The sequence below is a fragment of the Psammomys obesus genome, unplaced genomic scaffold, assembly GCF_907164565.1.
Source record: "Psammomys obesus unplaced genomic scaffold, mPsaObe1.curated_primary_1811, whole genome shotgun sequence".
Taxonomy (NCBI): domain Eukaryota; kingdom Metazoa; phylum Chordata; class Mammalia; order Rodentia; family Muridae; genus Psammomys; species Psammomys obesus.
In genome coordinates, this window is record NW_026592890.1 from 16,108,204 (window position 1) to 16,130,863 (window position 22,660).

General features: G+C 38.9%; 1 protein-coding gene and 1 non-coding gene across 2 annotated transcripts in view; both read right to left on the bottom strand.

Moving 5' to 3' along the window:
- Positions 1-22,660, bottom strand: part of Ascc3 (activating signal cointegrator 1 complex subunit 3) — a 312,705-nt gene that overhangs the window by 9,604 nt on the left and 280,441 nt on the right. Inside the window, exons 38-39 of the mRNA XM_055616194.1 lie at positions 4,184-4,335; positions 1,518-1,665 (exon numbers count right to left, since the gene is read on the bottom strand). Coding sequence (XP_055472169.1) covers positions 1,518-1,665; positions 4,184-4,335 — 300 coding nt within the window. The remainder of the gene's footprint in view (positions 1-1,517; positions 1,666-4,183; positions 4,336-22,660) is intronic.
- On the bottom strand, positions 2,640-2,742 carry LOC129683466 (U6 spliceosomal RNA). Its single transcript, XR_008721151.1, has one exon. It is a non-coding gene; the product is annotated as a U6 spliceosomal RNA (small nuclear RNA).

Consider the following 22,660-nt stretch of genomic DNA (forward strand, 5'->3'; position numbering starts at 1 on the left):
TATCTATCTATCTATCTATCTATCTATCTATCTATCTATCTATCTATCTATCTCTCATGAATTATTTTTAAAGAAACTGCTCAGACATTTCAATACCAGCCAAACATATTTATCTGAGGATTAATCTTCATCTATTGAATCAGGCAAGATCACTGCCATGCATACAATTATTTAATTAGCAGCCAAATCCTCTGCCAGTCAGCAGCCGTTCCAGGCATACTGATGCGGTAGGAGATGCAAATCTCACAGTTGTACTGCTTTTTCTCATTACTACTGCAATTAGCACTTAAATTGATGCTTTAAACATACTAATTTCTGGAATAATTCAGGATTTGTATGTTACCTGGGATCGCCTCACTGCAGAGCCGACACCAGATTGCTCTGCAAATTGAAGCACTTTTGAGCCAAATAACCATCATCATATCAGACAGAGCCAATTTGCATTTGGTTTTAAAGATAACAGAATGGCAATTTATGCAAATAAATTAAGTAAGTTTACTTCTGAGTTCTCCCTCAACTAATTATAACAATGTTCTAATTTTTCATCAGATCTAAAACTTGGCTGGAAATCAGTGTATGTTATACGAAAAAATCTGTTGTTGCTAACAGCAGTCTTTTTGAATTCAATGATGTTTTTATTCATAATTTTGATGGTAATTTAGTTAGAAAGGTAGACATTTATTATGAATATATAAATAATGATTTTTGTCAATTTGGGGTTCAACAGAAACTGAACAGTCAATCAGACATTTACCCCTGTTACACTTTTACCAAGTCTTGCTTAAAAGTAAGTTTCACTGGAAAAAATAAAAAGGGACATAGTATAGAAGTTTCTTTCAATAGTTAAAGTTACAGATCAATACATCAGTTATGAAGAAATCCTGAATACTTAATTTAAAATTTCAGGAAAAAATGGAAATGACTTAAAAGTTTAGACAGCAAAATATTTCTGGCATCATTCAGTCATATTTTTGGCTTTCCCAAAGATCTGTTTGGATAGATGACTCTCTTTGCCTTTTACAAGATCAGTTTAACTTTCTATATAAGTCATATATTTCATGAAAGAAGATTATTTGAAAGAATATTTTAAAATCTAGATATAGAAGAAATTATTAAAGAAATAAAACATTAACAAGTGATTAATGGGATTGCACATATGCCCAGGCACAAACCCCCAAAGCGAAATCCAAAGTCTTTGTAACTAAACCATTAGGTTTCCATAAGGGAAGAAAAAACTTTGCATGAAGAGTAAAATTCAGCAACTCATAATATACAAAAGTCTCAAATTTAAACTAAGGTGTTTCAGGTAACAGACCTTTAGTCTTGTGAGGCATGACAAGCTTACACAATGCAAAGTGTACATACTGTCTTTAAACTCAAGACTCCAGTGAAGCTGTGAGATGAATGTGGGCGAGTGCTGCCTGGAACACCTCGGACGCTTTATATGGTTGATTTGGAAATAATTTTTGATCGTTATATATTCAGAAACTCTTAATATGGAGAGGAAATGGATATACCTGCTTTGTTTTTACTGGCTGTAACTCCTTCTCGACCATGGAGCTGAACACATGGGCCTCCCCTTCACAGGCATGGATCAGCTCAGGGAGGCATTCAATGGATGTTCGACACCTAGCATGTGGGCTGGTTACAGGTGCTTTCCATTTGCTAGGAAATAATATACAAGAATAAAATAACTCACTCACAGCCAAAGGATGACGGCAGCTTTAACAGTTATTTTAATGTATATGTACATATTGTAGGTCACTATGCTAACTTTTAAATATCACACACTGTTCTCTAAGCCATCTCTACTATTACATGAAATATAAAAACTGTAATTCACACATAATCTCAGCAAACACTTAGGTTTCACAGACAATGGAAATTTACATGAACACAAGCCACCACAATCTTATCATAAGATATGAGATCCTACTTGTACTCTTTTTTTTTAATTTTATTTTTTTTCTTATCAGTTATATTTTATTAACTCTGTATCCCAGCTGTATCCTGCTCCCTCATTCCCTCCCAATCCCACTCTCCCTCCCTCATCTCCACCCTGCCCCTTTCCAAGTCCATTGATGGGGGGGGGGACCTCCTCCCCATTCATCTGATCCTGTTTTATCAGTTATCTTCAGGACTGGCTGCAAAGTCCTCCTCTGTGGCCTAACAGGAATGCTCCTCCCTTGGGGGGTGGGGAGGTCAAAGAGCCAGCCATTGAGTTCCTGTTAGAAATAGTCCTTGTTCCCTTCACTATGGGAAACCAATTGGTTACTGAGCTACCACGGGCTACATCCGAGCAGAGGTTCTGGGTTACATTCATACACAGTCCTTGGTTGAATGTCAGTCTCAGAAAATACCGTGTGCTCAGATATACTTGGTCCTTGTGGAGCTCCTATCCTTTCCCCATCATACTAACTCCCCTTCTTTCATATGATTCCCTGTAGTCTGCCGAAGGTTTGGTTACGAGTCTTTGTATCTGCTTTGAAAACACTGCTAGGTAGAGTCTTTCAGGTGCCTTTAGTAGACTCCTGTCATACATTCAATGCATATTCCATCTGTCTTTCTAAACGAGGATTGATCATCCTACCCCATGTCGGCTCTCTTGATTATCTTTTTTAGGTGTATAGATTTCATTAAAAAATATGGAACGCTTCACGGATGTGCGTGTCATCCTTGCGCAGGGGCCATGCTAATCTTCTCTGTATCGTTCCAATTTTGGTATATGTGCTGCCGAAGCGAGGATCTACTTGTACTCTTAAGGGTCTCCAGAAAACTGGATTGAATTTTCTAGGCCCCAGGAAGTTCCCATAATGGATCTCTAGGTCCCTTAACATGCTTTCTTTACTGCTGAAATTCAGCTTTTGTAACATTTAATAATACAGGGAAAGGATCCTGAGACAGCCAAGACACACAGGAGTGTCTGCTGCCTCTCATCGCTTGTTACTGGTATGGAATGCATGTGTGTATCTGTTTTAGGGATATCCCATGGTAGACTGAAATATCTTAAAGTGCCATGGAGCCTAATATATTTGGAGTTAAATAGCTTGACTTTTCTTTCTTTTTCTGGTATGAGACAGGGTCTCGTTGCTTAGGCTACCCTTCACCGTGATATGTGGATGAGGATAGCCTTGAACTCCTGATCTTCTTGCCTCCAATTCATGATTGCTATATATACTAACAGGACTGGTTTATATAGTGCTGGGTATTAAACTTAGGGCCTGGCTTGCTGCATTCTATAAACTGAGCTACATCTCCAACCTATGACTGAGGTTTTTCTTTTGCTATTTTTACAGGCATCTAAGGACTGCAACCCCTTTCCCAGCTGATAATTTATAAAAGGCACATGATGCCAAGCATCTAGCAGACTGTTTTGTTGATTGCAGGATTATGAAACAAGATTTTGGCTGAAAAGTGTCCCTCTACTGGTGTGAAACACTGGTGTGAAAGAAATATTTCATTTAAATACTGCCAACTTCCATGTATTATGTATTGTTTTTTCCCTCTGGCTAAAATATTTATAGCTATTACATGACACCTAAGACTGACTAATTTGATGCTAAGATAAACTGTTTTTTATGCACTTTTGAGATCCTAGTATATAAAGCAATATTTACAAATATTTTGTATATGCACAATTTTCATTTGAAAACAGACTTCAAATTCCTTAACTCTCTTGTATAATAGCAGAAAAGTGGCAATTTATTTTGTTTGACCACAAAAATGTTATCAGTATCTTCTTAAATGGGGATTGATATTGTAAGGGAATAAATTAAATTAAAACAGACACATTCAACCAATGCTGAAAATGGAAAAGGATTTACAGAGGAAAAAGTCAAACTTGTTATCCATTTTGGAGCTGGGACTCTAATTCCAAGTGAGGATATTCTATTTACAACCCACAATTTTCTACCTCTGGAAAATGGTTATTTTTAACTTAAAGGAATCAATGGCCTAGGCAACACATGAACTATAATGGCTATATATACTTAGAGAAACTGAGTGCCTTTTGTGTCTGGTGTTTAGCACAATGGTAGGGCTCAAGCATGTCATGTATGAACCACTGGGTTGGATCTCAGCAGCCCCTGACCCCATTTAAAAACAAAAACAAAAACAAAAACAAAAACAAAAGCAAAACAGAAGTGTTTTTAAACTAAAAGAATTACATCCACACAAAAATTACCTGAAAAGGTGAAGATGGTGCTGTTCTATGTTTGGTATTGTCAGAAGAGAAGAGTCCTTTAGCCATCGGCCCTGGATCACCATCTGAACCAGGTGGGTGATGTTCAGGGCAGTCGCCAGCCAGGCCTGGCTTGCAGCCACATCCAGCATCGCCTAGATAAGAAGATCAGGCAACAAGTCTATCAGCACACTTGCCTTTGTACAGGGAATCATGTTAGCAACAACGACAACAATAACAACAACAACAAAAAGTAGGAAAACCAAATGTTATATCTTAATATTCTTTGTATCAGAAGAGGTACTAAAAACTGAGCTACAGTAGAGTTGGGGAACAAACTAAACTCCATAGGAGTGTCAAATACAAGCATTTGAGGACACTAAAAGTCAGAAAATATATTACTGTTCTCCAATAATAAGACAAACATTTACTTTTTGAGTAAACACTTGCACAACTCACTATATCAAGAGCATTTAAAGTGTAAATTTCAGTCTTTCAAGTGTAAAATCAGTAACTGGGAAATATGTTTTCTAATTAAAAATGTATTTTCCTGAAAGAGCAGGCTGAGGGTACAGGCTGACTGTTAATGACAATAAAATACTGTGTGGGCAACTGGCTGTGGTTTATGTGTAGTGATAGAAGCAATCCATATTAGTCTATACATCTAATCTAATGTTTTATGGACAAACAAAAGGCTGCATTTGCTTAAGGCAAAACTAAACAGTGAAATCTTATTTAAACAGAGAAGTTTACACAGGCAAAGTGATTTCAATTAAATTAGATTCTACAGAATGCTGACTGAAAGACATGTAAGCTAATATGATACTGGGCAATTATATTACAGTTTGAGGACTATAGTAACTTGTTTAGGGATGTGCCTTGCAAACTATTAAAGTAATTCTTTAACAATAAACATGCAACTCAAAGTAAGATATTATAAAATGTATAAAATCTGTTTTTAGAAATGATTTTTAAGATATGTTAGTATGTGGCATACTACTACTCTGTGTTCTATAATTCATAAAAGTAAAATAATTAGAAAAACCTGTCAAATTAAATCTACAATCATTTTATGTACAAGGCAGGGAAGTGGGCCAGGGTCTCTGGATATGATGATTGGTGTGACAGAATGACCACACTGGTCATTATCATCTGTTGGGATGCTAGCTATATACCAAAAGCCTGGATACAGATATATTTACATGTGTGTATACATGTCTGTGACATGTGAACGTTCATGAACACGTGAATTCATTTGTAACTTCAAGAAACATTGTGTGTGTACATTTCTTTAAGTTGTATGAGACAAATGGGTTATTATGAATGCTATGTAGAAAATAATTTAGTTTACAAATCACAACACTTGAGAACAGCTAAGACTTTAGAACAGAAAACAGAAATAAGCCGCTGTACTAATGCAATATAATGATGCTTTTAGAACTTGTAATGAGGACTAACAACAATTTTTGATAGTTTGTATTGTACTTGACCGGAAATAAATTCCAGACCAAAGGCTTAGACTTACAGTTGGATGGATTAACCATATGTTTTTAACTTTGAAGTTTTCATTATGAAGTTGAAAGATTTCGTAAAATTTATGAGCATTTCCACAAGTTTTCATTGTATGATCCAGATGTGAAAATACAACAACAAAAAACATACAAGGTAAGTGCTTATGTAAAGGGAAAGTCCTATCGTCAACTGAAACTCACTTTCAATTGACAGAAAAGAACGGGATGATAAAGGTTTTGCAACTGCACAAATGTGCAGAACTGAACACATCTGTCTGTTAACCACTGCCTAGTGTCAGTATTCTCTCTATCCCACTGCTTAGCCTGCATCTTCGCTGTCTCAGAAGTCTCCATTCATTCCCATTCTAACCCATTTTTTAAGTGTAAAACTTGTGAGTTTTTTTAAATTTATTTTTTTTTATTTGTTCCAATGTATTCACTTTGTATCCCAGCTGTAGCCCCTTCCCTCATCCCCTCCGAATCCTGTTCTCCCTCCTTCTTCTCCCCCTATGTCCCTCCCTTAGTCTAATGATAGGGGAGGTCCTCCTCCCCTTCCATCTGACTCTAGCCTATCAGGTCTCATCAGGAGTGGCTGCATTGTCTTCCTCTGTGGCCTGGTAAGGCTGCCCCCACCTCAGGGGGAGGTGATCAAAGAGTAGACCACTGAGTTCATGTCAGAGACAGTCCCTGTTCCCCTTACTAGGGCACCCACTTGGAGACTGAGCTGTCATGTGCTACATCTGAGCAGGGGTTCTAGGTTATCTCCATGCATGGTCCTGGGTTAGAGTATCAGTCTCAGAAAAGAGCCCTTGAAATCATGAAATTTGCAAGCAAATGGTGGGAATTAGAAAAGATCATTCTGAGTGAGGTATCTCAGAAGCAGAAAGACACACATGGTATGTACTCACTTATAAGTGGATATTAGACATATAATGTAGGATAAACATACTAAAATCTGTACACCTGAAGAAGCTAAGCAAGGAGGCGGCCCTGGGTAAGATGCTTAATCCTCATTCAGAAAGTCAAACGGGATGGACATCAGAAGAGGGAGAAAAAAGGGAACAGGACAGGAGCCTACCACAGAGGGCCTCTGAAAGACTCTACCCAGCATAATATCAAAGCAGATGCTGAGACACGTAGACAATTTGGGCAGAGTGCAGGGAACCTTATGAAAGAAGGGGGAGATAGAAAGACCTGGAGGGGACAGGAGCTCCACAAGGAGACCAATAGAACCAAAAAAATCTAACCCAATTTTTAAAATACTCATTTTTTTTTTTTACTAAAATGAATTTCTAAAAAGGTAAACTAATCAATTACTTCTTCTAAATATTCTCAATGACATCACACCATGTATTGAAAAAGAACAGACAAATCTTTGCATATCAGTCAAAACCCCTTTAAACTACTGTCTCTTTTCTCTCTCGTCACCTTGCCCACTATGCTCTCAGTAGAGTAATACAAAATGAGCAGTATGTCTCAGATTTACATATTAGCTCTTAATTTTAAAAAGTGAAACAATTATTTTTACCTTACATACTTCACAATTTCCCACTATCTTTTCGAGCCTCCTTGATTCTTCCAGATAGGGATGGGCTCATGTGTTGCCTCTGCCTTTACCCTCAAGGTACCTGATCATTATCTTACAGGGAGTCTGTGAGAATCTAGTCCTGTAAACTAGATTCTTTGTCATGAGAATTTGCAGTTATTCTTTGTCACTCAAATAATGTGTTCAATAAATGTACTGAATAATTGCATAATGTATTCAATAAATATTTGTTTTATTAAAGTATAAGTAAATTTCCAACTATACTGATAATATTACTAAATCATTGAAGATATATTAAAGGTGGTATAAAATAAAACACCAACTTTGATGTCAGAACTAGACCTGGATTCCCTCATCCTGTCTTTTTGTTTTGTTTTTTGTTTTTTTGAGACAGGGTTTCTGTGTGAGCCCTGGCTGTCCAGGAACTCACTCTGTAGATCAGACTGTCCTCACACACATAAGATGTGCCTGTCTCTGCCTCCTGAGTGTTGGGATTAAAGACTCATACCACCTCAGACAGGCTTGGATTCACCCCCCCCCCGTTTAAATGTTGCCTTCCACTGTTTTATTTTTTCATTATTTAATTTTTTAAAAAATTATTTTATGTGCATTAGTGTGAAGGTGTCAGATCCTTTGGAATTGGGGTTGCTGGGAATTGAACTCCAGTCTTTTGGAAGAGCAGACAGTGCTCTTAATCACTGGGCCATCTCTCCAGCCCTCATTAATTAATTAATTTAATTACTTTACAGCCTGATTACAGACCCTCTCTTTTCCTTCGTACCTCTCAGTTTCACCCCCACACATCCCACTTCCCCACTTCCCCTTCTCCTCCTTAGAGAAGGGTCCAACCCACCCTGGCATATCAAAGCCCAGCAGAACTAAGCACATCCTTCGCACAGTGAGGCAGACAAAGGGGTCCAGCTAGAAGAAAGGGATTGGACCCCAATTTTCTCTTATTTACTGTGGAGCTGAGGTCCTGTGGAACAGAGAGGAGCTGGTCTGTTGTGAGAGTGGGGTTGAGTCATGCATCTAGAAAGCAGTAGGAGTGAGGACCACTCCCTTGCCCAGGGCCTGCATGTCCCTGCTTGCACATAGCCTTTTGGGACCCAACCTCTGCAACCCTTGAGGTGGTCACACAGCCTGGTGACCAGGTTACAGGTTAAACTTCCCCTCTCCTTTAAAAGAACCATGTCCAGCAAGCACCTGGAATTCTGTTTTGTGCAAATAAGGCATTCTCAATACCTTGGCCCCAGCCAATGATGTACATTCATCACAAAAGCCTCTACCCACTCCTCAAAGGTTTAATAGCCTTTGTTCCCCTCAATTAAATGAGCTGCTCTATGAAGTTGCCTTCTGAGAAGTGTGCTTCTCATCACCCATCATCACCCTCAGCCATTCCTGCCTTGTTTTTCCTCTTTGGCCACTGCTCTGATTGAGGATTATCAAGCTGTTGGGGTGGGGGAGGACTAGGAATGACAGTTTACCACATCTACATTTGAGAGTCACTTTGCACTACTGAGTCCAGAAGACATTTTATGGTAGCAAAGAGAAAATATATAACATGAGGTCCCCAGTAGCTGCATAAGAGAGAATAATGAACAGAGACCCATTTAAACATCATAAAACAAGACCCCACCCCCCATTAGGGAATTCTGTTCATCATTCTGATGTCCACTGCTACATGGGGTAGGAGGAGCAGATGCATAGCCAGGAGCAGATGATGGGCTGAGCATCAGGAGAGGTTTACAATTTCAGAAAAATCAAGGACCAAGACTATGGACCAATCTTGTTGTAAATGAAAAACTGTGAGATGTCAGTCTGGTTCTCAAGTGGAGTAGGAAGCCATGCTAAAGACAGAAGATTGAGGATCCTGGCAGCATATGACCGAGCCTAGAAAGGACTCTGTGTCATACTATCTTACAGTAATCTTTCCCAGGTTACTTCTGAGTTTATCACAGAGATCTGATAGCCAACCACAGAAGATTGCTTTGGCATACTGAAGAGACACAGCTAGGATGATTCTGAGCACAGGGAAAACCATGAATGGGGGCTGAGTCTTTTATAAGATGTTCTCTCACCAAGCTGGAATCGATTTTCATTGATTGTCATCTCTAGCTATGGGGGAATGAAAATGTGATTTTTAGTACTGTATTCATTTTTTTAAAATTGGACACTGAAGATCTTGTCATAATAGAAACAGTAAGGATATTTGTTATTTACTGAAGAGAGCTGGACTGGAAGTGAGATGACAAATTTAGTTTGTGACATATTTTAATGGAGATGGATCTATGAAGCCAGATGTGCTACTGAGCTCGAGAAAGATTCCCAGGGAGTAGAGGGTAGGGCTGGACTCAGAAATCTAGAACACAAAGTGGACAGCCAGAAAGTAACAATGATCAGCACTGCTAACAAAGAAATCAATTAACAGAGCAGGGGGAGGAGCAAGACTCAAAAAGGTAGGAGAGGGTGGCACTGAAGGCCGCCTGAGCCTCTAAGACGCTGGAAGTAACCTGTGATTAGAATAGACTTTGCTTGCTATTTGCCAAACAGTCTTTTAGTAATTTTTTTATGTGACATTAATTTTTAAAAATTTTTTATTTAACTTTTATTAATTACACTTTATTCATTTTGTATCCCCCCATAAGCCCCTCTCTCCTCCCCTCCCGGTCCCACCCTCCTCCCGCTTTCTGCATGCATGCCCCTCCCCAAGTCCACTGATAGGGGAGGTCCTCCTCTCCTTTCTGATCTTAGTCTATCAGTTCTCATCAGAAGTGGCTGCATTGATAGAGTTCTAGGTTATCTCCACGGATAGTCCTTGGTTGGAGTATGAGTCTCTGGGAAGTTCCCTGTGTTCAAATTATCTTGTTCTGTTGCTCTCCTTGTGGAGTTCCTGTCCTCTCCAGCTCTTACTATTTCCCACTTCTTACATTAGATTTAAGCACATTTTAGAGTGGCTCAGAGAGAGAAAGAAACATATCTAAGACTCCAAACTTTAGAAAATAGATCTGGTTAGGATTCAAACTGTGGGGAGTTTGGCCCCAAAGGTATTATTGTAATTAGTGTAGTACAAGCCTATGGAATTCAGAATAAAGTGGAGGGTTTGTGGAATTTAAGTGGTGGTGTAATTTAGAAAAACAGATTTTATAAGGAATGTTCATATTAGATCAAATGGGACTTCAAGGATGTTTCTCTAGGAAAGCAAATAAAATCTTGTTTCAGTATTTGTCATAAAATGGTTCCAGGATTCTGAAAGATGCCAAAACCTCTCGATACTCGTCTCTTATTTAAAATGGTAGTATTTATATATAATGTATGCATATACTTCTCTATACCTTAAATCACATGCATATTATTTATGATACCTAATACACCATATTGCGAAAGTAATGACAGGAGAGAAAAGGCTATGGCCAGCACTGATGGAATTCTTCCAGTATTTCACTCCATGGCTGGCAGAACATGCAGACGTGAAAGTGCTGAGTAAGGAAAGCTGATGGGTACCAACTTTCTTGCAGTTCATCGACACCTGGCAGTGGCTTACAGCTGCTGTGGTATGTTAGAAAGCCCAGTGCTTGAGAGCTGTACCTCTTAAATTTAAGGCCCTGGGCAATTAGTTAATTATCAAGGTTCACTTTCCACATCCGAATAACTGAAAAGTTCTACCTTCTGCATAAGCTTTAATCTTTTGGCTATGAAGTGTGAATACAGATATAATGTATACTTGTTTTTGTAACATTTTCTTTCTATCTTTTCTGGTGGACTCTAATATTTCTAAGGTCATTTCTAGTAAACACCAAATAAGCTGAAGAGACCATCCTGGGTCAGGGGATGAGGGTTACTGTTGATTAGGTGTGTGTATTGGGTTCAGAAAAGAAGGGCTTCTCTTGATCACTGATGATCTACAGGACTAAGCAGAGGCCAACAAAGAAAATCTCCGCAGATTGAAGGCAATAGCTCTTGCTAGGAGAAAAATGTAAGGGAACACAAAAATATTTAGAAGAACTGGGTAGAAGCAACGATAGAAAAAAAAAAGTCCTGAAACAGACCTGCCTTCAACAGCATGACTGTAGTGGATTCAACACTATTCGGAGATTATTTCCAGCAATAATAAATAATTATGGCCTAAAAGCAAAGAATTCAGATGTTGATAGTTACCCATGATAGTATGAGATTTTGGCACACTCTGACACTAGTTTTAAAGTGGGCAGTTAGAGTACAATTATAAGGGGCCAAGAACTAAACTAAAAGAACAGGAAGAGGAGAAAAAATTTCTGTTTACAGTACCAGAAATGCTCAGTCAATTTGCCTGATAAGGACGCTGTGATAGAGGGGACTCAAGTGGAGATCATGCAGGAGCTGGGGGGGGGGCAGTCTGACGTCGATCAAAGCGCAGGAGTCATATGTAATTACGATCTTTAACAGCCAATTGCTGAAGCCACTATGATAGAGCTGAAGATGGAAAACTATGAACACTATTTTGAGGAAGGCGGGCACATTTTAGTTTAGGAAATAGTTAAAAAAATCTTAATAGATTTTTAATAGAAGCTGGCTCCATAGAAGGAAGTAGTTAGAGACAAGAGGAGGCTAGCTCCTTTACAGGACAAGAAGAACTGTTCAACGTGAGTTTCAGATGAGGAAAATGAATTAGGCTCAATTAGCCTTTGTCTGCCTACGTATGAGGGAGGGAGCAAAACCAGAAGGAAGACGATGATGGAACAAAGAGGCAGACCCCAGAAAAGACAAGAGTATACACCCCCAAAGGCATTTCAACTTCCAGGACTTCTGAAGTGATTCATGACATGCAAAGGTAAAGGAAAAGAGAAGGAACAACTTTAGCAAAATTTATTTAGCTGAAGGCATGCTTTAGGGTGTGGGCTGAGCTCACTTCAACATTTACTACAAATCCATTAGAGACATCCCTAAGCATCTCAGGTTTGCTCTAAACAGTTAAATTCAACCAGTTTCATAGTGGCAGAAAGACCAACTTAACCAAATCTATTAATATTTTTCTTCTCACTCCTATGATAGATTATACTTTAAACAGCGAACATTTAAGTTCAGCAAATAATAGAAATCTCTTGCATTTATTATGAAAATACCCAAACACTGAATTACATAAAGTCAAATTGTGTGCCAACATTATGATCAAAATATCAGTACAGTAGTATATAAATTATAAAAACATTTTCACAAGTAAACTAATTGAATCCTTTCCAATAGCAACTGTGAGAGACTGGGAAAGAGAAGCTTGCAGAAGACCAGTGAATGTGTAATAACACCCACAAGAGTTATAGCGGTGAGGATTAATCTCATTTTTCCAATTTCAGACCTGTGCTCACTGCATGAGACTCTACTACGCTGACTTACACACATGCTGCCTTATTTCAAAATGGATTTCAGTTGGCTCACATCTCCTTCCCACACATAAAAAAATGAACATTAAATCTAAGCAAAATAATGTAATTAAATAATTACTGTCTCTATGAATACATTTTGTTAATACAAGTTTTAAAAACAAAACACTTGAATTGGCTTTAATCCATATAGCTATATGACAACATCAGCTATTTAAGCATTCTATTTTTTGAAACAAAACTCATTCTGGAGTAAAATAATCCAAAATAAAAGTGAACAGTGAGCGCTAATACAGTTAAGTCAATTTCACTGTATGACAGAACTACTGACACAAGAATAGTAAAGGAAAACTGAAATCTCAACTTTAAAAAAAAATGAAATCTGTCAGTGTATGGGCTGCAAAATGTGCACGGAGTCCTGCATGTGCCAGCCCACTCTGTAGATCTTCTCTCCCTGTAAGAAAACCTTTCTCCATCCCACCGTCTCTCTCACCTGTCCCCTGAGTGTAAAGAGATCACAGTCATAATAAAGTCACCAGGCTAACATTTGAAATGGCAGGAATGTTACCACTTCTGCCTGAATTAAGTAACATAAAGACAATACTCTCTGATTGGATCTTAAGAAATTTATTTCATCCAGAATGAGAGAACATTACAATAATGTAGCGAAACAAAGTTAACTGTGGAGTCTCACGGAAGTACAATGACTACAGAACGATTATATTAAAGAAAGTCTAAGGAACTGTCACAGCTAGACAGGCCAAGAGAGACAGGAAAGTCAGGCAAATTCATACAGTATGTTTAATGATAGTATGAAGAGAATAAAAAAGATAATAAGTAAATAACAAAGAACCCTGAATAACTGTGGATTGTGGTTAATAATAATACATATCAGCTTATAATTATAACAAATACATTGTACTAACATATGTGAGATGTTAATGTAAGAGGAACAGAAGTCCTAGGACATCAAAGGGACTGGTTGAAACCTTTTCTGGAAAACTTCCATTCAAGAAGGCCTGATTTTATTTTGCTTCCAAGATCAGACTTGAGTGAGTACATTCAGAGCAGTAAGGATTAGACAACCTTTGTTTAAAATATAAAGTAGTCTCAAATGAAAAGTTTATGGAAAACAAACAAACAAACAAACAAACAAACAAACAAACAAACAAACATAACTGGAAACTCATTGCAGGAGCTTGTCAAAACTTTTGTTAGACTGTGAACAAACCCACTGCTTAGCTCAAGAGCTCCTGCAAGTTTTGCAAGGATGAGAACACCCTTGAGAGTAGCTTTCTGGAGAGAAAGGCACATTCATTTAAAGGTTCAGGTCATGTGAAGTGAGGATACAATATTTTATCAATAATTAAAATGCTGAAAGTACATTTATAAGATCTTTTTTCAATAGCAACAGTTGTTCATAGTAACTTTCCCCTGAACTTTGACCCCAAGAAGGTTAGCATTCAGGAAGCTCAGCTGCTGTCTAACAAACTTAATTAATCAAAAAGTCATTTCCGAGCTGTAACTATGAGTAAAAGCGCTTCAAGTGTGCTAGCAAGCCTACAAGTTAATCAAAATGCTAATGCAGTACAAATTAAAGTTGTGATTAACATTTCACAGTAGCTGCTTAAGTGAATTGATCACACAAATGGGTTAAGCATTACTCATTTCCTAAAGCCCCAACCGGGAAAAGGGTTGTTATGTGGGTGTGAGGAGAGGAACTGGGGATAGAAAGATCCTTCACAACAGCACCACACTGTCAATAAACCAGCCCTGAACTGCCATATAAAAGCTTATAGCTACAGTTGCCCAGGAGGAAAAAGCTTTCCAAATTATATTATAGTCCCTGAAGGGCAATTGCTTGTAAATTCACAGGAGTAAATAAAGGTGTCTAATACCACAAAGCATAGACATTTGTATTAGTTTTGGAAGTGGTAAGCCAGCTGGCTCTACTGCATCCCTAGTAAGAATGATGCTTTGTTTTCGATGGTTTGGTCACTGTATTGAAGAGCAAAGATGTGGCTCTCACTGGCTGGACTGAGTGTCCATTGCAGAGTGGATCTGTTCATTTGGAAGAATAAATGATTAACTTCACATAGACTGATGTGCTTTAAATCCTTAACCAGTAGCAAAACTTCGGCAGGCTTCTACGGCAAGAAAGGGCTCTTGGCCCACTTGGCCAAGAAAGCAGCCTGAATCAGAGCCAGCTCGTTCTCTTATGAGTTTGATAACATCACGTTAAAATGTGCACAGCAGTGGGCTACACTCATGTTGACAGAAAATTAAAAAACTGGCAGTAGAATTTTAAGTTGTGGAAAAATATGGAAACACACATATCAAATTCTATTCTTCCTACCAACTCCTAACACATAACTAGAAAGAAAAAAACTAAAATATTTTCTTTGTTCGTGATGAATGGATATCTCCCACATGCCGCATTTTTGCCTTATTCATCTTCCCAGACAGCTATGTTACAGCTATCAGAAGTTCCCAGTATACCTTAGACATGAAAATCCTCTCATACTGTTAATATTTCCTGACACAAATGTGCAAAACAGACATAATGTTTACATATAATCCACTTATCTTACTTTTATCAAAATGATCTGGAGAGATCTTCTGAAACTTATTGTGCTACCTACTTAAAGAAAATCTCATTTTCTCTAATTAGAAGCATTTAACATTTGAAAGGATTTAACTAAGAATACAGAAGATTCATCTAACATTTGTAATATCAAAACATTCTTACAAGTATTGTATTAAGGATTATACCAAGTACTTCCTTTTTAAGCTTGGTAATACCTGTACTACTTTCACTGTTAATTGTACTGGGCTCTAAAGGACTAAACTCATTAAGATGACAGTGACATTTTTCAATGCATTTCCATCCACCAAGCCCACTCTAGTGAGCACCAGGTAAGCACACCCACCTTCCTCTAAGGTGTTTGAGTCTTTGGGAGTCAAATATTTTTACATGTAATCTCCACAAGGCAGAAGCATTTGCTAATGAAATCTAGACCCAGCACCTTTATCATTATACTATTTTTTTCATTCAAAAGATTGTTTCTTTTTTGCATTTTCCACTTTTTGTGGCACTGAATGTAACCTGGTTATTTCATTTTCTCTTCTTGTCATACTCTAACACATGGAGCCATACTTGCAGAAACACACATATTGTTTATCCATTATCCTACTTTAAACAGAGAATAGAACTAGGGACATAGCACAGTGAGTAGTGCGCTGGCCATAGTTTACCAGCGTCTAGGTGTGGCGCACTGCACAGGCTAACAGTAGATTCGAGGAGGCACACAGGCCTGTGACGTAATCCTTGCCACTCGCCACTCCTGAAGAGGAAGCTCAAGAGTCAGGACTTCAGACTCAGGCCTGCACTAAACTAGCTGGAGACCCACTGCCATGAGCTACATTACAGCCTGTTTTTGATCAAGAAAAGAAAAAGAAATAGATTGAAGATGATTTTATTTTCAGAATTAATGTGAGTTATAGAGAATACATTGGGTTATGTGATATGTGGCATACATTTATTTATCTTACCAGAAGTTGCTATAAAAAAAATCAATTACAAACAGGACGGCATCAGAAGGAGAAAACAGGGAATACGACAGGAGCCTATCACAGAGGGCTTCTCAAAGACTCTACCCTGCAGGGTATCAAAACACATGCTGAGACTCATAGCCAAACTTTGGGCAGAGTGCAGGGAATCTTATGAAAGAAGGGGGAGATAGAAAGACCTGGAGGGGTCAGGAGCTCCACAAGGAGAGCAACAGAACCAAAAAATCTGGGCACAGGGGTCTTTTCTGAGACTGATACTCCAACCAAGAACCATTCACAGAGATAACCTAGAACCCCTGCACAGCCCATGGTAGCTCAGTCTCCAAGTAAGTTCCCTAGTAAAGGGAACAGGGACTGTCTCTGACATGAACTCAGTGGCTTGCTCTTTGAGCACCTCCCCCTGAAAGGGGAGCAGCTTTATCAGGCCACAGAGGAAGACAATACAGCCAGTCCTAATGAGACCTGATAGGCTAGGGTCCGAGGGGAGAGGAGTAGAACCTCTGTTAATCAGTGGACTGGGTGAGAGGCATCAGAGGAGACGAGAGAGGGAAGATGGAATTGGGAAGAGATGAGGGAGAGGGCTATAGCTGGGATACAAAGTGAACAAACTGTAATCAATAAAAAATAAATTAATAAGTCAAATTATTGTTTTGATCTTTAGGCTAAATAACTGTATCAGTGAACTTTAAAAGATGTATTTTTGCAAATTCAATAAACTTATCTAGAGAAAGGTATACCATCATCCCAATACAACTGCATGTTCCCTTCTTCTATGCAGTTGGTTAAAATTACTATTTTTTTAAGCTAAAAAGAGATCTACCATAATATCCAGCTATACCATTCTTGGGCATATATTACATTCTACTTCAGAGATACTTGCTCATCCATGTTGGTTGCTGCTCTATTCATAATAGCCTGATGCTGGAAACAGCCTAGATATCTATAACTTGATGAATAGATAATAAAAATGCAGTGCAATTTCACAGTGGAATGTTTTTCAGTTATTAGGAATTATGAACTATGCAGTTAAATGGATGAAGGTTGAAACAATAATCATCCTAAGTAAAGTAACCCAGACACACAGAGAAACATTACACATGTTTTCTTTTATGTAGATATTACCTTTTAAACTTTAGATATGTGTGTTTCATCCATTCATTCTGAATGAAATGTAGTTAGTGAGGGGACCAGGGAGGAAGAGATCTTTCAAAGAAGAGAAAATACACTATAGTGGTATAAAGGAATAAAGAAGAAATTAGAAGAGGAGGATCAACTGGACCGGGTAATGGGAGGGCAGGGTAGAGAGAATATTGGGAAGGTCAACTTAACTAAAGGCCTTTGAAAAGCCATAAGTAAACCTACTATTGTAGAATCTTCCATATATATATATATGGAATTTAAATGGATTTACCATATAATGGGACAACAATGCCCCAACAAGGCCACATATAATACCAAATAAAACTCCCAATACTATAAATTGGTTGCTTCTGTTTGAATCACTGGCCAAAGGTGTCCCAGACTCCCAATAAAACATTACAGGCAACTGACATTGCTATTGGTTACCTTCCACAACCTGATGGCAAAACCCTATGGAAGACATCACTTATTAAGTCATCAAACAGAAAAATTGAGCTGGTGTCCAATTAGAAGATTCAACCCTACTGACAAACATTCATAGTGCTGGAAGGTGATATACATGCTTTTGGAAGTGAAACATAATCATCCATCTCACCCAGCTATGAGACAAGCTACAATAGTGACCTGCCTGCAAGAGATACCCACTGGATTAGTAGTGGCACAACTTCTAATGACATATTGTATATCCACAGAGCAGAGCATCAGAGAAGCTTCTTGCATCAGACGGCACTTGACATAGAGATCTACAATTGAACAACACACATAGAGTAAAAGTCTTTGGAGCACTCAGCCCTAAATGGGATGTTTGTATAACAACCCTCCCCTCTTAAGGTTCATGAATCTATGCAGAAGAGGAGGCTGAAAAGTTTTAAGAGCCAGAAATGGTACATGATTCTAAGGAAACAGCATTTTCCAAAAATAACAGGTTTGATCTTAATATCAGCTCACAAACACTGTGACAGCATACATAAGTTCAAACCAGAAAAAAAAAAAAATGCCAGTATGGAGAATGGGAAATAGGCACAAAGTTCCCGTCTCTAACCAAGAAGCTATTGACAACTGACAGCTGCTAAGAGAGCAAAATCAGTTTTCTTCAATGGTATATGACTCTGAGCACATCAACTATAACCCAGATGAAAGCTCATGCTCAAGAAGTTTCTCCAAACAAGGACAATGCATGGAGAGTACCTAAAACTAAAACCATGGCTCAGATGCAGCCCACAGACTCAGTCTCCAAGTGAGTTTCCTAGTAAGGGGAGCAGGGGCTTTCTCTGGCATGAACTTAGTGACAGGCTCTCTCTCCCCCAGGGGGAGTCCCAGGGAGTACAGCCTTGCCAGGCTACAGAGAAAGACAATGCAACCAGTCCTGATGATACCTGATAGGCTAGGGTCAAATAGAAGGGGAGGAAAACATCCCCTATCAGTGGACTAGGGGAGGGGCATGAAGGAGAAGAGGGAGGGAGGGGGGGAGATTGGGAGGAGATAAGGGAGGGGGCCACAGTTGGGATACAAATTGAATAAATTGTAATAAATGATAATAATAATAAAAATGGGCATAGTAAAAAAAGGAACAGTTTCTCAATATCATTTATTATATGTTATAGTTAAGATGATCAAGAACAGGATTTCAAAGGTGAGGCCAGGGCAAACTGATCCCATAATTATACAATTTAGAAATCAGAATATACTGAAGTAGCCAATGCCTGGACCAATCTGAGACCCACCCCATGGGAGAGTACCAACTCCTGACACTATTAACACTTGGTATGCTTGTAGAAAGGAGACTACCATAGCTGTCCTCTGAGATGCTCCGCCCAACAGAGGGTAGAAACACGATGAGACTCACATTCAAACACTGGGCTGAGTGTCAGGAGTCTTGTGGAAGAACAGGGGATTAAGAGGACCCAGAGGGGACAGGAGCTCCAAAGGAAGACTAGCAGGGTCAACTAACCTAGGCTCAGGGGGGTTACGAAGCACCAATCAAAGACCATGCATAGACTCAACCTAGGCCCCTTACACATATGTAGACGAGGGGTAGGTTGACCAACATGTGGGTCCCCTAGAAAGGGAAGAGGGGCCTGTCTCTGACATGGACTCTGCTGCCTGCTTTTCAGTCATTCCCCCCTCAAGGGGCTGGCTCGACGGGTCACAGGGAAAAAAAGATGCCCTAAGTCCTGATGTGACCTGATGTGGTAGGGTGAGCTGATAGGGAGGGCTTCCCTTTTTTGAGGAGCAGGGGAGAAAGAAGAGGGAGAATGTGACTGGAAGAAGAGGAGGGAGAGGACTAATGTCAGGATTTGACTTGATGTGCTGGACTGAGTTGGTGGGTGGAGAGCTTCCCCTTATCTGAGAAGTAGGGGATGGGGGAAAGGGGAAAGTAGGGGTGAGAACAGGAGGAGAGGAGGGTGGGGCCTGCGATCAGAATGTAAAGTGAATAAATAAAATAATTAATGAAAAAAAAGAAAAGATACGTTGGAGTGATGTGGGATACTAGACTAAAATAAAGTTATTTGGCTAAATATAGAAAAGTTTTATTAAGTTGTTTATGTAAGATAAATTTTATGCATGATATTCAGGTAAAAACTATACTATTAACCAATTTATTTGCAAAAATAAAAAAAAAACACTTCATTTTATACCTTTCATGCAAGCCTTCTTGACCCCAGTGTTCATTAATTGTCATTGTGAAAAGGATGAAAAACTGCCACAGCAAACACAAATAAGTATCCAGGGCCACAGCTGAAAACTTAGAACTTTAACCCTGTAAAGCATGACTAATGAGGAATGTCAAATCAACTTCCTAGAGAGGCAGATCATGTGTTAGCTACAAAAGTGTGTAAAAAACACTGATGTGTTAGAGGTTACTCCCTCTGAATTTCTAACACCCCTGTTTACTTTAATTTTGTATGGTAACTTCTTTTGAATAATAAAATGTGTTAGGTGTGGTGTCAAATGCTTTTTATTCCAGGAAGCAGAGGTAGAGGAGGAGCCAAAGGTAGAATTCAAGGCCAGCCTGGTCTACATAGTGAGTTCCAAGATGGTTTGGGCTACAAGAGAGGCCCTGTCTCAAAACAACAATAACAAAAAATAAACAAAGTATAAAAAAATGAGTTTCATTATAAAACACTCAAGCATTTTAGAATAGCATAAAGCAGAAAACAAAAAGCACAGTAAAACTGTTACCCATATATGGGTGCTGTTAAAATCTCTCAATGAAGCCATTTTAGATTTTTTTCCTAGAAGAAGCATTATATTTTTCACATATGTAGACTTTATCAATGGAACTGTTGGAAAATAAGATTATATGAAAGGAAAATAAGATTATATGAAAGGTCCTAGGCTTTGAATCTTTACCATTTTAAAGAATGTCCTTGTAGTCTTGTAGGGTAGTGAACACCTTTAATTCCAGGACTTGGGAGGCAGAGGCAGGTGGATCTATGTGAGTTTGAGGTTAGCCTGGGAAACAAAGTGAGTCTAGGAGAGCTTAGGCTCGTTACACAGAAAGAATGCCCTTGTACATTAGATACAAAGATACATCAGATAGACTTAATGTACCTTTAAAAACACTTTTCAAAAACTACAGAGTTGTTTAAAAATGTAAACTATAGAAAGTCAAGATCTCTTATAATTCAATCTTGTCAATGCACATTCTTCATTAAAACCTATCCTCCTGTGGCTTCCCTTAGTAGAGGGTAGCCTCTTTCTTTCAGCTGTGCTGGAGAAGCCCTGAATCACCTTCAGTTTCTCATGCTAGCTAAAAACTCCTGTCCAGTCCCCTATCACATTCAGCCAGCTCTTAAAAGAAGCTATTCAAGGACCATTAAGGATCCAACCAGTTCTCATCCACCACATCTACACTCCTCAATACTTCTTGCCTCACCCTCGAGCATTAAATGAAGTGGAAGTTTCCTGTTTCTTTGAAGACTCAGTTGAGTCATGTGATGTTTTACTAGAAGCTGTCTTGTGAGAGAACATGTGATGTTTTGCTGGAGGCTGGCTTGTGAGAGGGCACTTGATGTTTTGCCATGATTTCTCTTTTGCGAGAGACATGACTTTGGCCAGTTGAGAACATCTGTGGGTAGACTCCCAGGAGAGGAGATACATGGAAGCCCAAAGACAGTGGAACTCCCTTTTTGGGTTGATATCGCTGCACTGGTCTTTGTGCTTCAACACTTGACTTTGCAAAGAGAAATGTTCCAGAGAACTTCTCAGGGCAACCAAACTGAGTCTTGTGGCATTTGCTGACTTGTCCCGATCTTCATTGTGCTGATTGGTGTTGCTGCTTGGTGTTGGCCTTTAGACTGCTGGGATCCTGATGACTGAGCTTGGTAATCCCCTAAGGACCCATTGACCCTAATCAGCAGGAAGTAGATAGGTCCACAGCCATTTTCCTTACTAATCTCCTGCCTAAGATGGGGGAAGGGAGAGGGAGGTAAAGGTGTTTAAGAGCCCTAAAAAAGTAGGTTTGGTGAAAAAAACCTAAGCCTGCAATTCAAGGTATGTAAACTTCACTGGCAGGGCTTTAGACTGTAATGCTCATGATGATATGAAAAAGTTATTACAAACTTTTCCTCTCAAATTGCCTTACAACTAGGGGAGTTTTTCTTCATATACTTCAATAAAAAAAAAACATTACAACTGTAAAGGTAATTTTTATGTGCCTGATACAACTGTCATCTGGGAGGATTACTGCCTCAGTCTTCTAACCTAGGCCTAGTCCTGGATGCTTCTAGCCTCCGTACAATCTAATCCAGGCCCAGAATATTTTCAGCTTCTGAGACTTACTGCTTAATAAGCTCACCCTTTCTTGTTCTTTCTGAGCTCTGGGCTGCCTGGTTCAACTCAGCTGTTCTGGCTCAAACTCTTCTTCCAGTTAACTTAGTCAATCTGACTTTTGTCTTGACCTCTGAATTGTTTTGTTTGGCCTCAAACTAACTCAAGCAATCTTTTCTAATCTTCTGGCTCCTTCTCATTCTCTGGCACAATCTCTTTTCAACCTGTCTTTATATATCTGTCCTGGGAAAACTGTCTCCTCTCTTCATTACCCCTTAAAGAGCTTCCCTTCCTTCCCTTTCTCTTCTCCTGAGAGTTGGGCATATCCTATTCTGTAAAATTTTTTTTTCTGATTTATCAACTTTTCTGCCATTCAATTAGAGATCACTTTCAAAAGGTGCTTCCTTTTACAAACTACTTTCATTGCTTGGGATTAAAGACATGTATCACCTTGCCTTGCAAGTTTCTTTACCTGAAACTTGCTCTATACCAGGCTGGCCTTGAACTCAGATATGCTTGCCTCTGTCTCCTGGATTAAAGGTGTGTCTGTATTCTAGCCAGATCACATAGACCTAGAAGATTTTTG